At 42.6% G+C, this 14,776-nt stretch overlaps 1 protein-coding gene across 4 annotated transcripts in view; it reads right to left on the minus strand.

The window, feature by feature from the left end:
* Positions 1-14,776, minus strand: part of LRRC20 (leucine rich repeat containing 20) — a 78,337-nt gene that overhangs the window by 41,006 nt on the left and 22,555 nt on the right. For all 4 annotated transcript variants that reach the window (XM_081189834.1, XM_081189833.1, XM_081189836.1 and 1 more), the window contains one exon: positions 2,702-2,869. In XM_081189834.1, the coding sequence (XP_081045960.1) occupies positions 2,702-2,869 (168 nt within the window). The remainder of the gene's footprint in view (positions 1-2,701; positions 2,870-14,776) is intronic.

Here is a 14,776-nt window from a genome sequence, read left to right on the forward strand (position 1 = left end):
AGGAGACAAAACATTTTGGTATTGATCATCCATGAGGCTCCCTATGCTACATCTGAGACCAATTTATTTTCAAATCCACACTGACAAGTCCCTGTTCCCTTTAATCTATGAATTAATTGCCTGTCACTTCTCTCTGGCATTTTGAGATGCCAGCTGATTTCGTTTTGTGATATTAAAGATGTGTCCGTGTTTAGAAACTAAAAAAAAGAGAGTGAAAAAACACAGAAAAAACTAAGTGTACCTCAAGCAGCCAGTCGAGCTCAATAAAGATGATTTTTCCCCCATTCTCCCTTTTTTAAAAAAACAACAACAACTCAGATTTAATTAGTTCATTAATTTATACTTCCAAAATAAAATAAAAACATTCGGCAAACTGAGAACGGGGAAGTCAAGCTTCACTGCCCGCCCACACCCGAAGGAGTAGATCACCACTGACACAAAATTTACGTGCAGTAAAGTTATTCATCTGAAATCTCCAGTTTATCTAAGCAGCTATTCCAATATCCAGGGGCTTTTGTATATCAATCGAAGTCTATCTCTGTAGTGATAGCACGGCACAGTGAGCTATCCTAGATCACAGCTAGGAATGCAAATGACATCTCTGCGTTTGGTTCAAGAACCATGCAAGCGTTTATTTCCAGTACTCACAAATGCTGGAGGATGTTTGCAAGTACTTGGGGGAGAGGGGGGCGGGAAAACACCCCACTCGGCAAATGTCTAATGTTTCCCTTGCCCTGGAGCTTGAAGCTAGAATAAGAGTGGGTGCTTCAGTAGTGAAGAAGCTCTGATGGGGAGCATATATAACAGCTTGGAGCTTTAACCCCTTCCTGCCTCCCAGTCAGCAGAGGTTTCTATGCATTTCCTCTTCCCACCATGTGGCCTCAACATGCAGCAAAGATGGGCACTACAGCAGCAGCTCTGATGCTCCTGCCTGACTCCTCATCTTTTCTGCTCCTTTGACCATGGAGGAAATTGGGGGGGGGCAGTCTGTGTATATTTCTAAGTGTTTGTATTGCACTACTTGTCTTAGTGGTCAGGTCGCTGTTGCAAGCTTTACCTGGAATGGACAGAATTTTTTTTTAAAGGATGCACGGGACAGGCTCCCCACCCTGGACCCAAATCCAAGATCCTTGAATTTGGTACTGAGGATAAACATCCCTGCAGGGCACAGCTGAATGATGGCTTGCAACAGAAGCTCCTGGGAGTGCTCTGATCTGCAGCCCAAGTTTATAAGAGCCTTATACTTAGACATAAGCTTATAAGTAATTAATATGATGAACACAACTAAAACCTCCCCCCCCCCGCCTACAACGCATCCAAAGATTATGTGCAGAAAGCATGAAAAGTTGGTATGGCAGCAAGCAACAATCACATCATCTAAGTTTTCTGTTTCATCTTTATTATTATTATTATAGCCTCAGATTAGACTTGCCAGTTCTAGTATTCCACTAAATCTTCTCAGGATATAACCAAACAACCTGTAGGAGATCTCTTTAAGTTTTATCTGAAGGAGCGTCTCCACCCCCATCATTCTACCCGGACACTGAGGTCCAGCACTGAGGGCCTTCTGGCAGTTCCCTCACTGCGAGAAGCCAAGTTACAGGGAACCAGGCAGAGGGCCTTCTCGGTAGTGGCGCCCTCCCTGTGGAACGCCCTCCCACCAGATGTCAAAGAGAAAAACAACTACCAGACTTTTAGAAGACATCTGAAGGCAGCCCTGTTTAGGGAAGCTTTTAATGTTTGATGGATTACAGTATTTTAATATTTTTTTGGAAGCCGCCCAGAGTGGCTGGGGAAGCCTAGCCAGATGGGTGGGGTATAAATATATTATTATTATTATTATTATTATTATTATTATTATTATTATTATTATTATTATCTAAGAGCAGTCACAAGGGTCTCCAAATTTAACTGAGCAGCTGTTCGTTTCTCTTACATAAATACACCCATTATACCTATCCTGAAGCTCCTATTAGTTCTACAGTAGAAAACATACAGGTGCAATGAACAGTTTTTACACCTGGCTGACAATGGGGAAAAAAGTCTTCTAAAAGATGACTCGCGTCCAGAAAAATAAAAACGAGCAGCATCTTCTGCTCATTATTCAATTCCAAAGGGGAGCATGTGACCTGAGGGGGTCCAATTTCTTAGACTTAGTTTGCTCTTCAAAGGAATTTTCATTTTAAAGAATGATTATGAATCGTTTTTTTAAAAAAAGGGGGGGGGAGCTGAAACAGCACAGAAAAGTAAAAGGAGAAATACTTATACAGTATTAATGAATGCAAATAGCATAACTTCTTTTTTGAAAGTGTAGCTCTAATGCTTTCAGGTTAGAAAAAAACAGTGATGAGAATATTATTGCTGAGCAAAAGTGCCATTTCCTTAGCAAGGACAGACCCTTCAATCGCAGGCGAAGTTCAATGCAAAGCATTCTCTTAAGTGATGAGACGTCCTATGAAACTCACACAATTGCTTAATTATGAAAAGTTGCTCATGGCAGAGTTTGGAAGATATGGAGCCCAATAATAGCAACAGTAATACTATTGCTTGCAGGCAATTCCTCTTCACAGCTGGCTACCAGGCTAGTGCTTAAACACAAGGTTGCACTGAACATCCGAGTAAGTTTTAACGCAAGATCTTCGCTACTCCACAGTTGCAACAGAGAAGTCCTTGGATGCACAGATACAGTGCAGTCTCTTACCTGAAATCTCATTCTCTTCTAGGTTGATGGTTTCAAGAGCTGGCAAAGAGGTCAGCTGTTCTGGAAAGTGACTAAATTTGTTCCTGGACAGGTTGATGACTCTCAGGTGCAGCAGGGTTCGGACCTCTTCTGGCAGGCGGTGGATACAATTCCCTTCCAGATTAAGTTCTGCAATTGGACAGGGAGAGAAATCATGAAAACCCGGCCAATTCAGAAAGACATTCGGCCAAACCGTCCTTTATTTCAGGCAGTGAAATAAAGACAAGTAATAAAAAACAAAACAGAGATTGAAGGAGAGTTGTCAATGCTTGCTGGCCTCCTGCTAACAAAACAGGCCTGACAGCAGAAGCCAGCTTCTGTGATCTAACTCACACGTGGAAAGCTTATTTCTCACACATTTGTGAGAATGTGCCAGTGGAGAAGACGTTTCTGTCTATCTAAAACTCTCAAGTAAAGGTTGAAGCTGGGTTTCTTTTGTGGTGGGGTGGGGGTGGGGAGGATGCAGCTGTTCTGCAGAATTCTAGATGCCTCTTTTTGCAGACTGACACAGATGGAACAGCTGTGGCCTCCCAGATGTTTTTGGACTCCAACTCCCATCAGCCCCTGCAAGCATGGCCAACGGTGAAGGAAGCTGAGAGTTGCTGCCCAACAACATCCTGAGGGCCACAGGTTCCCTGTCTCTGATTTAAGATATTTTTAATAGACTTCCATTCATCGGAATAAATGAAAGGTTGGTTTATAAAAACTAAAACTATAGCTAGGGGATTAAAATGCAGAACATTAATAGCAAGCAGAAGAAGAAAGACAAGACACTGATACTTAAAATGACTGAGAGGACAAAGAAAAAGTTTTACCCTGGTACCTAAAATGTCAACAAGATGGTATAGGGAGAGTCTTCTCACAGAGGGTATTCCACAATGCTACAAACAAACAAGTGAACAAACAACCCCTCTGTATCTAGGTGACTGAGCCTCACCATGGATGGGGCTGGGGGGGCCTCAGGAATTATCTTAGAGCTCAAGCAGAATGGCATGCAAAAAGGCAGTTCATGAGATTCAAGTAAGTGCCAGAATTTCGAAATGAGCTCATAAGAAAACAGGTATCCAGTGAAACTATTTCGACGTCATCATCATCATCACTAATTGGATTTCTTGCCTGCCTTTCACCATAAGGTCCCAGGACAGGTTACAACAATATATATAACAGGCTTGTAATTTATTTAAACTGATTTTATTCAGATGAATATGGTGGGTCCTAAAACACACACATTTCAGTTGTCGAATGCTGGTCCAGTCAAAATCTGGCAGCTTTATTTTGCACAAACTGAGTCTTCATGAGGTCTTCAAAAGGCAGCCTGGCAGCCTGGTTTAACACCTGAACAAACCACTGCATAAACAACGGGATGAGACTACAAAGCATGCTAATAACCACTCCTCTCAGAACAGATCTCCAGAGCAAGAGGTCTCAGTGTATGTCTGGTTTATGTTGTAAGAGATCAGAATTTATTTCTCCCTATAGAATTCCATTTCCCCCCTTCACTTTAGGTTATTGGGGGGGGGGTGGCATAGAAGAAAGAGACACGCTAAAATTTGGGTTTTAATTAATCTAAGGTTCACTTGGGTCCAATATGTAGTTGGAAAGTTTCAGGATTTTGGCCTATTTCCAAGACTCCTAATTTCTTGAGCAAAACCTTGACTTTTTAGATAGATAACTTGAGCCTTCATTCAATATTCTCTCTAATGAGAAATCTACAGAAATCTCTACAGGCCAATTTGAAGAGATACGGTGCTTTTGATACAATGCAAAAAGCATTCATTATTAAGCATGGCTTTGAAGACAGTTCACCAGGCAGTACCATCCCTGCCCACTGTGTGGGACTGCTGAAATTTTTTTTCTGTGAACAATTAACTAAAAAGAAAGAGGACGAAAGCAGAGAAGGGGGCCCTTTCTATCCTACAGTTAGAAAGCGGTAGATTTTGAGGCAACATATCATGGAGAACCTGCTTCAGCTGTTCTTAACACTTTAATAATATGAAGAAATCCACATTGTCCCATTTTAGGGCAAGAGGCAAACTTTACACTCAAAAACAGAAACAAAGCAAGTGTTCCTTGCTGTGTGACGTTGTGCCATATATTTAAAAGGTATTTTCATCATGCTTTTCTTAGCATTAAAGCAGTTTACGTAGCAGTAAGAACTAAAAACGAATACAGTGGTACCTCGGGTTAAGAACTTAATTTGTTCCGGAGGTCCGTTCTTAACCTGAAACTGTTCTTAACCTGAGGTACCACTTTAGCTAATGGGGCCTCCTGCTGCCGCCGCACCGCTGCTGCCCAATTTCTGTTCTCATCCTGAAGCAAAGTTCTTAACCCAAGGTACTATTTCTGGGTTAGTGGAGTATGTAACCTGAAGCATCTGTAACCTGAAGCATATGTAACCCGAGGTACCACTGTAAAATGCACAAACTGAACCCAACAAATTGGGCAGGCACTGTATTATCACAACTCCTTGTAAGCAACTTGCTCCAGAGACGGCTGAAGTTGAATAAAGCCCTATCAGCCTCCGCCAAGCTCCTTGTCTGAAGAATGGAATTCTTAACAGGGCCAAACTCCTGTCCTGAAGACAGGTGCTACTTGTCCTATACGAGACATCCTTCAATGTGCCAACTAGGATCACAACTTCTTTAAAGTCAAACAACAGCATAACAGTTCTGCTGAATCAGAGCAAAGGCCTATCTAGTCTAGCATCCCCAATCAGGTGCCTAAGGAGAACCCCAAAAGGAGGACATGAGGACAACAACCTTCTGCAGATGTCCTTCAGCAAATGGTATCAAACAGAGTATTGCCTCTCGACCCTAGAGCAGTTGGTTGCAAACTTGGGTCCCCAACTGTTGCTGGACTACAACTCCCATCATCCCTAGCCAGCAGGACCAGTGGTCAGGGATGATGGGAGTTGTAGTCCAATAACAGCTGGGGACCCAAGTCTGAGAAACTCTGCCCTAGAGGTTATGTCAGGCATAGGCAAACTCGGCCCTCCAGATGTTTTGGGACTACAACTCCCATGATCCCTAGCTAACGGGAACAGTGGTCAGGGATGATGGGAACTGTAGTTCCAAAACAGCTGGAGGGCCAAGTTTGCCTATGCCTGTGTTCTGTAGCCACGGGGACAGTCTTAGTCTCTAGGAATCTCTCTAATCCCCTTTCACGCTAAGTCGGCTGCCGTGACCACAATTTAGGGCAGCCAATTCCACTGTTCAGCTACATGCTGTGTGAAACAATTCTGTCTATCCCGGATTGCTAACTACTCCAGTTCATTGGATGACCCCGGGTTCTAGGATTAGGGAGAAAAACACTTTCTACTTTTTCACACCATGGAAATTTATTCCCCCCCCCCATTAGCTTTTTTTAAGCCCCAAATGTTGCAACCTTTCTTCATTACAGAGCTGCTGCAGCTTTTGATCATTTTGATTGGGCTTTTCCAGTTCCACAATAGCCTTTTTGAGATGCTGTGAACACCTAATTACAATTCATTTCCCAGCCTATTCTCTGCCACCTTCTTATGTGAGCAGCAAGTGGAAAGAGGAAGCCGCTGCCAAACGAAAAACGAAGGAGCAGGGGCAGCAATTTGCTTGTCTCTCCAGCAAGGAAAACACTACCCCCTCAATGTTGCCTGTGGTGCAGATGGACGCCTTGCTGGGAGCACAAGGCGAGGTGTCTGCTTTTGAGAGCTCTCCAGCTGCTGTAATGTGCATGACACTCAATAAATGACAAGGATAGGCAGTCAGGCAACAAGCCTTTGCAGTCTGGTGGGCGCTTGGAAAGGTTTCGTCACATCACAGAGCAAGATTGCTAATACTTTACAACGAATTAGTATAAGCAACGGAAAAACAAAACCCCCACAAATCATACATCGAGGTGAATGATGCTTTTTACAAGAGCAACCAGATCATGGGTAGGCAAACTAAGGCCCAGGGGCTGGATCCGGCCCAATCACCTTCTAAATCCGGCCCGCAGATGGTCCGGGAATCGGCGTGTTTTTACATGAGTGGAATGTGTGCTTTTATTTAAAATGCATCTCTGGGTTATTTGTGGGGCATAGGAATTCGTTCATTCCCCCCTTCCCCAAAATATAGTCTGGCCCCCCACAAGGTCTGAGGTACAGTGCACCCCTTCTGAAAAAGGTTGTTGACCCCTGAACCAGATCAATTTTGTTTGCACGACAGAAAGTGTTACCAGTTGGGCTGGACACAAAAAGTTCACTGTAGTTTTTCTGGCTCTGGCATTTATCTTGCCCCTGGAATCCCCTTGGTCCATCTTACACCAAGATGCTGCTATGACTGTGTGTGAATAGTTAGCAGAACTCTTAGCTTCAGCTGGCAGGGCCAGACAGCAAAAGTTTTCCTTTGTGCAGCGGGAGTTAAAAATGTATGAACAGGAGTGAGGAAAGCAAAAGTGCATACAGTACACGTTATTCAAATTACAGGGGAAATGTCAGCGGTTTTTCACCTGCAAACGGGGAAAAAAAATCATTTCATACATATTTTATACATGTCCCATATTTGAGCCTACCTTGCTCGGTTCTGAATTATTTCACTCCCCACCTGTTAACCTGTCTGCCAGGGATCTTGTCGGAGGTAATATGAAAAATAATGATTGCCTTTTGGGGTGCATTTCCATAATGAATTGTTTTTTTTTATAATAGTTTTTTTATTTGCTTTTTTCCAGGGTAAGAATACAACATCAGTAACACAACAAAAGCAGTTTTACAGAAAAGAAAAGAAATTTTAAAGAGAAAGAAGAAATTCACTTTTTCAGATCAATTTTCATAATCAACCAGACTTCCCCACGTCCTCCATCCCCTGCTTTCTTTACAATAACAAATAAACAGCAAATTAATACCTTATTTCAGTTGTTTTTGTGTTTTCATTTAGTTATATAGTCCATAATTTATACGTTTCAAAATCTTAAAACTTAGTTTCAATCATTTACCAATTTCAATACTGAAGCGTGTTTTTCCAAAGCACTTAGCAAACTCTCAACATTCATATAACTTATAATGTTTTTGTAAATAGTCCTTAAATTTTTTCCAGTCCTCTTCCACTCATTTCCATAATGAATTGCACCACCTGCTATTCAGCAAGCAGAAGGCTGAAGGAACAGTCTCTCTCCAAGGAAGTAGTTCTAATCCCATGCTTTATAACTTAATGTTTGTTTTCTAAAAAAATGATGCCTTTCTTAAATGAAGCATTATTATTATTATTATTATTATTATTATTATTATTATTATTATTATTATTATTATTATCAATGTGAGGAGTGAAATCTTGTAAGGCAGGACTGTTTTCATCTTTGGCGATCATTCATAGCCAAGTAAGATTGTCTTCCACAAACACGGTGTTAACAGTGAGTCCGTGGGTGACTGTGGAGGCCAATTCTGGATCCACACGTCCTTCCACAGTGGGGACATAGGTTTCCCAGCAGAAGTTGATCACAGTGAGGGTTTGCCAAACGTGCCTTCCTCTTAGCACATTTCTCCCTTTTGTCCTGAGTTCAAGGGTCTTCAAAGCCTATGACACCTTTGGTAAAGACTGTTCTCCAACTGTGTTTCCCAGTTGTCAGTGTTTATACTACATTTATAAAGATTTGCCTTGAGAGAGTCTTTAAACCTCTTTTATTGACCACCAGCATTACGCTTTCCATTTTTAAGTTCAGAATAGAGTAGTTGCTTTGGAAGACGATCATCAGGCATTCAAACAACATGAGAAGTCCAACGAAGTTGATGTTGAAGAATCATTGCTTTGACACTGGTGATCTTTGCTTCTTCCAGTACACTGGCATTAGTTCGCCTGTCTTCCCAAGTGATGCATAAAATTTTTCGGAGACACTGTTGATGGAATCTTTCGAGGAGCTGATGGTGTTTATAAGTGGTCCATGTTTCACAAGCATACCGTAAGGATGGTAGTATAACAGCATTGTAAACAAGCATTTTGGTTTGCCTGCGAATGTCCCGGTCCTCAAACGTTCTGCACTTCTATCAGGAGAAAGCTGCACTTGCAGAGCTCAGGCAATGCTGGATTTCGGCATCAATGTCGGCCCTTGTGGAAAGATAACTGCCCAGATAGGAAAAGTGGTTGGCATTTTCCAGCGTTACACAGTTCAGTTGGATTTGTGGCGCTGCAGAGGGGTTGTTTTGTACTTGTTGGTGCAGCACTTTGGTTTTTTGGGTGTTTAGCGATAGGCCAAGCTTTTGGTAAGCTTCTGTAAAGATATTTAGGATGGTTTGGAGGTCATCCTCTGTGTGTGCACACACTACATTGGTTTTAAAACTATGAACTAATGAAATAAGTTTCAGCACTTAAGGCACCTATACCATTACAATTTGCCAATATATTTCCTTTTGTCTGCACCAAAATTTTAGGACTTATGAGAGACGGCTGCACTGTTATTGTCAACAGTGTGCAAGGGAAAAAGGATACTGGATGAGACCAAGGGTCAAGCCTGCAAGCAAAATGTGAGTGCTTCAAAATCCGTATACTTCATATCCAAATGACCCCAAAGTGGTGCGCTATCCAATATGTGAAGCCATAAACCACTTAGGCCCATCTGTACTGTACAGTTAGAGCAGGATCATACCACATTAAACAGCCATGGCTTCCTCCAAAGAATGCTGGAACCCAGTGGAGGCTGCTCCATTCAGGGAAGTGGGACACTGCCCCTGAACCTGCCTTTTACAGGGATCCAGGCAGAAGGGCCTTCCCAGTAGTGGCACCCGCCCTGCAGAAAGCATAGCTATGCAACTTCTAGAAGACATCTGAAGGTAGCCCTGTCCTGTATAGGGAAATTTTTAATGTTTGATGTTTTATTAGGCTTTTATATTTGTTAGAAGCCGCCCAGATGGATGGGGTACAAAGATGATGATGATGACGACGATGACTTGATTTCTTACTTTTCCCAGTGGATTAAATACTAGCTAATCAGGAGAGTATGCATACTGAGGAACAGTTCTGTGTATCTTAAAAAAAAATAAAAAATGCCCTAACTAACATAATATTTGACTGTCAGTATGATATTTGAACAGAAGCATGCTGAGTTTCTATCACCTTCAGGGAACCGATTGCCATCTGGTGATAAATGCCATTGAAGACAACACTGACTGTACTGGGAATTGAGGATGCAGAGCCCCAAGTTTGGAGAAGCTCAGTAGTTTGTATAGGCTGGCCTTTTTGCTGTTTGCCAATTCGCTACACACTCTTACATTCAATTCCACTTTCAAGGTATTGGGCGAGAACAAAAAGCAGACAGTAAAAAGCCTAGAGTCTCTGAGATGATCAAAATTCACAAGCAGAAGTACACTCTTGGGCTTTGAAAAGGTAAGAAATTAAAGAAGTTCTGCACAGTTTGACAGAGGATCAGCTTCCCCATTCCTTTGCAATTTTCTTTTATGTAAGAAAGTTTTGGACAGACTGGATGCCTTTGATGTCAAGGCGAATATATTTGTTGCCAAAGATAAAGGCTAAACGAGATATCACCAGCAAATCCACCAATTTGCTAATGAATTTATCTCCCCGTGCTGGAACAATTTTACTGTGACAAGGAAGTGGATCAAAGATTAAGTCTTTGTTGATCGGAATGAAGAAGAATGCTATTTACTGAAACTGTGTTCCATAATCTATGTGGGTACCTTTCATGTTCTGGCACGGAGCATGAAAATTTAACTACACCAGAGATTATAACACCATCTTGTCTCTCATGATGATGAATGCTTGCAGTAGAATTACATCAGCATGGTCCTGGATATAGAATTTGATGTTACAAAGTGGTTCTAGAATCAAATGAAGCTCCTCCTCCCAGGGCAATCTGATTTCTAAGGAACATCTACAGCACCCTTCCCCAGCCTGGTGTCCTCCACACATTTTGGACCACATCTCCCAAAAGTGCCAGCCAGCATGGCCAACAGTCAGGGATGATCCAAGTTGCAATGCAAGACATCTGGAGGGAACCAGGTTGAGGAAGGCTGATCTAGAGTTCAATCAGAGAGACAGACATGTTAAAATAAAAGCCCAGCACACAACATATCTAGGTTCTGGTTTTTCCTTCTGCATAAATAATAGATTTTTTTTTAATCCATTGTCCTCAATCAGCAGAGATTATGAACACATCATGTTCCAGCACGTGTCTGTGGTTTTAAATGTATTTCTTTATAAATATATCACCATTCATCTCCTGCCTCTTCTGCCCAAGCCAAGTGCTCCGAGTGGCTTACAGAAATAGAGCTACTCCTACACAGCAATTCAACAGAAAATTAAGTGGTACCCACTTCAGCTGAGCTGCCATTGGGAGCAAAATTCTAGATCTCTCTCCATTACCTCACAGCACAAGCCAAATAATTCCCTTGCATGGGCTTGTGGTGGGAGAATCCGGAGCGAAATTAGTCCTATACAAACTCAGAGGACTGTATGCATTGTTAACCTTGATGGATTGAAAAGAATCTACTGGAAAATGTTAACAGATGGAATACACCAAACAAAAACAAAAAAGCAACCTCAAGAAGGCTGTTGATAGCCCTAGTGCTCACAAAGTGGCTAGGGAGATAACCTTGTGCCTAGTAGACTGTTAAACTTCAGACTCCTAAAAGGGGACTCACTCACATGATGGGGTGGCCCTTCCTTCCACCGCTACCCCACCAACAATGTGCACGTAAATAATAAGATATAAAGGAGGTGGGTTCTAAGCTAGCCTTCTCCCCAACATGTTATATTTCCATTTTGTAAGGATGTTCTTTTGTTTTTAATTGGGGAATTTATCTTCATGTGAACTCCCCATCTTTAATTGGAAGTGGCATAATCAAGAAGCAGGTTGACCTCACCGTTCGTTGCTTTTGAGAACTGGGAAATGCAGTTACCGTCTGCATTTTATGTGGCATGCTTCGAATCTTCTAGTCTTCAGAAGAAAAACATCCCAGAGCAGATGAGAACAGAAGGAGATCTTGCTGGATCAGGCCAAAGGCCCATTTCGTCCAGCATCCTTTTCCCACAGCGGCCAACCCAATGGCTATGGGGTGCTCGCAAGCTGAACTTCAGCCCCACAGCTCTCGCCACCTACAATTCCCAACAAGTGGTATTCAGAGGTGATGATTTGATAAATCTTTCAAGGAGTGCCACCAAAATCCTTCGAGCTTCACAGCTGCTTCTGTTTCTTTCATCGCTTGTACTGGAGGCACCAATATTGCCCTCTTGTGGACTGCACTCAAAGGCATTGCTTTTAAGGATGCTTCACACAGAGCCAGCATACAGGGCACTGGGGTGGGGACTGTGCTGTGGGCTATTTAACAGTTGTGCAAAGTACACTTTGCTGCACGCACCAATTTAAAAGCTGCAGAGCACAAGACAGAATAGTTTCACAAATGATAGCATACACCAATCACCTCCATGCATTCCTGTGTAGGAAAAGTGTTTGAAGCAGCCCCAAGACATCTATTTAACTGTGAGAAACTCCAAGGAGCTGTATTGATTGTCATCAGACTCCCATAGTTTTCAAGATACAATCTACCCTAGTGACAAAATGGACCTCTACCTTAAACTCCCCTTTCTTTCATAAACCACATTTTCACTTCTTTTAATATGTTATCGTCCAACCCAATCCTGCATTAATGTGCATTAAAACCCACTGATGGGAAAGCACCCAGGCATAAATAACAAAGCAGCCATGGATTGACACATCCATTCTTTGTCCAGCATGGTCTTGGTAATTAACTTAAGCAGGAGTGAATGGTATCCATATAAATGATGTGCTCTCTCAAGCAGAGCAAGTAGCACAGCAAGCAACAACACGCAACAAGTGTCTCGCAAAAACAGCGACTAGGAACATCCATCTCACACATCATGTCATCGGATCCCATTACACTGAAATTGTTTGGAAATGGTTATTAAGGCTGACGTTTCTCCACCACAAATAGAATCCACATTTATACGGGATTTATCACCATCACAAATCAAGTCTCTCTTCTCCAATATCTGATGTACCTTGGAGTGGCTTCCCACACGGCTCACATTTGTTGAAAAGGCAATACAGAAGCAACATTTAATTTCATTGTGAAGTAAACTTAGCTAAAATCAAATGACAAACTCGGAGCAACCTTCTCAGCAGAAGGAGGAATTGGGAGCCTTGCTAGGTGTGGGAAGACCACAGACTGTGTGCCACCACTGCTATCTCAACCACCAGAAAACCATTAAGCAAAAATAGCTGCGTCACACCTGAAATGTAGGGTAGGGTAGGGTAGATTGGGTAGGGTAGGTAATGCTAGGGTAGATTGTAGACAGAATCAGAAAACTCCAGAAAGTCTGAAGCCATGGGGATGGGGAATGAACATAGGGAAGAACATAGAGTACATCACTGTATTTTTTGCTCTATAGGACGCACCCGACCATAGGACACACCTTGTTTTAGAAGGGGAGAACAAGGGGAAAAAAAATCTCCCTCTCTGTACAGCGCCCCTGCAGCGAAGCGGCAGGAGAAATGGAGCCCCTTCCATTTGCCTCTCTAGCAAAGCGAAGCCAGGAGAGCAAGAGGGATCGGTGCACACCGATCCCACTTGCTCTCCAGGCTTCAGCGAAAGCAACCGGAAGCCTCCGGAGCATGGTGGGGGTGCTCCCACTGCGCTTCAGAGGCATCGTGTTGCTATCGCTGAAGCCATGGAGCCTGCATTCACTCCATAAGACACACACACATTTCTCCTTAATTTTTGGAGGGGAAAAGGTGTGTCTTATAGAGTGAATAATATGGTACTTAACAGCATGGTTTTATACAGAGAAAGAAAAAGAAGAGTATTGCTTATAAAATAAAATTTAAAAATACAGGTTTCCAATAAAATGGTTGTGAGAATGGCTGAATGAATCAGCCATCTGGGTGGTTGTAAGATCCTGATGGCAAAAGATAAATCTTGAAAGTTGACAAACTAAATCCAGCTCTGGGTCTGTTGGGGAAACCTCATTTGGGAAGGAACACTACCTTGTTTAGTTTAGAAGCACGGAAAGGATAACGAAAGAAGTGGAGAAAATTCTGAGCAAAAAACCGAAGACAGCATTAGCTTTACAGATCCTCATTTCAAATCCCCAGCTTATGCAGAGTTCTACCCTGGATAGCTTTTAAATTATGGAAGAAAATATCTGATATTAAAGTAGTGCTTGTGTATTAACATCTTGCATTGGCCTCCAGGTACTTTGTTTCAGGTACTTACAGTTAATTACAGGGGCCCAGCAGGGAAACCGTCTGACTTCCCCTTAATCACAGAAGCTGAAAGTAGGCATCCAACCTCTTTCCTCATTGACTCCTTCCCTTAACAGCTGAATATAACTGGGTTGTTTTTAACTTTGCTTTTGTACTTTACAAACTTTGGTTTGGGCAGCAAACCTCAGGGCCAAGCTAAACATTACATGGGAGGTTTGTGTGCTTTGGTCTCTCAGCAGCTTTTTCCTAAATTCACAACAGTTGTGGAGGACTGCTAATTTTGCCCTTTCTCCCCATGTACTATTCCTGGTCTAATGCACAAAGTCTGCTACTAGTCCTGCCTGTCTTTTCTCCAAAGGGCTAACAGCAGACTCAGAGGCGAAATAAAGATTGCCTAAAGATTGCCCTTCATGGATCACTGCCTTGCCATGGCGAAGGGGCTTGAATAACTCAGAGAAGCTATGAATTATGCCGAGCAGGGAACCCAAGATGGAAAGGTCATAGTGGAGAGTTTTGACCAAACGTGATCCACCTGGAGCAGGAACTGGCAAGCCACTCCAGTATCCCTGCCAAGAAAATTCCATGGACAAAGACAACAGGCATATAAAAGTTATGACGCTGGAAGATGAGCCCCTCAGGTCAGAAGGCGTCCAACAGGCTACTGAGGAAGAGCGGAGGACAAGTACAAGTAGATCCAGAGCTGATGAAGCGGCTGGGCCAAAGCCGAAAGGTCGCTCAGTTGCAGATATGCCTGGAAGCGAAAGGAAAGTCCAATGCTGTAAAGAAAAATATTGCATAGGAACCTGGAATGTAAGAACCATGAACCTGGGTAAGTTGGATGTGGTCAAAAAT

The sequence above is a fragment of the Podarcis bocagei genome, assembly GCF_964188305.1.
Source record: "Podarcis bocagei genome assembly, chromosome: 4".
NCBI lineage: Eukaryota > Metazoa > Chordata > Lepidosauria > Squamata > Lacertidae > Podarcis > Podarcis bocagei.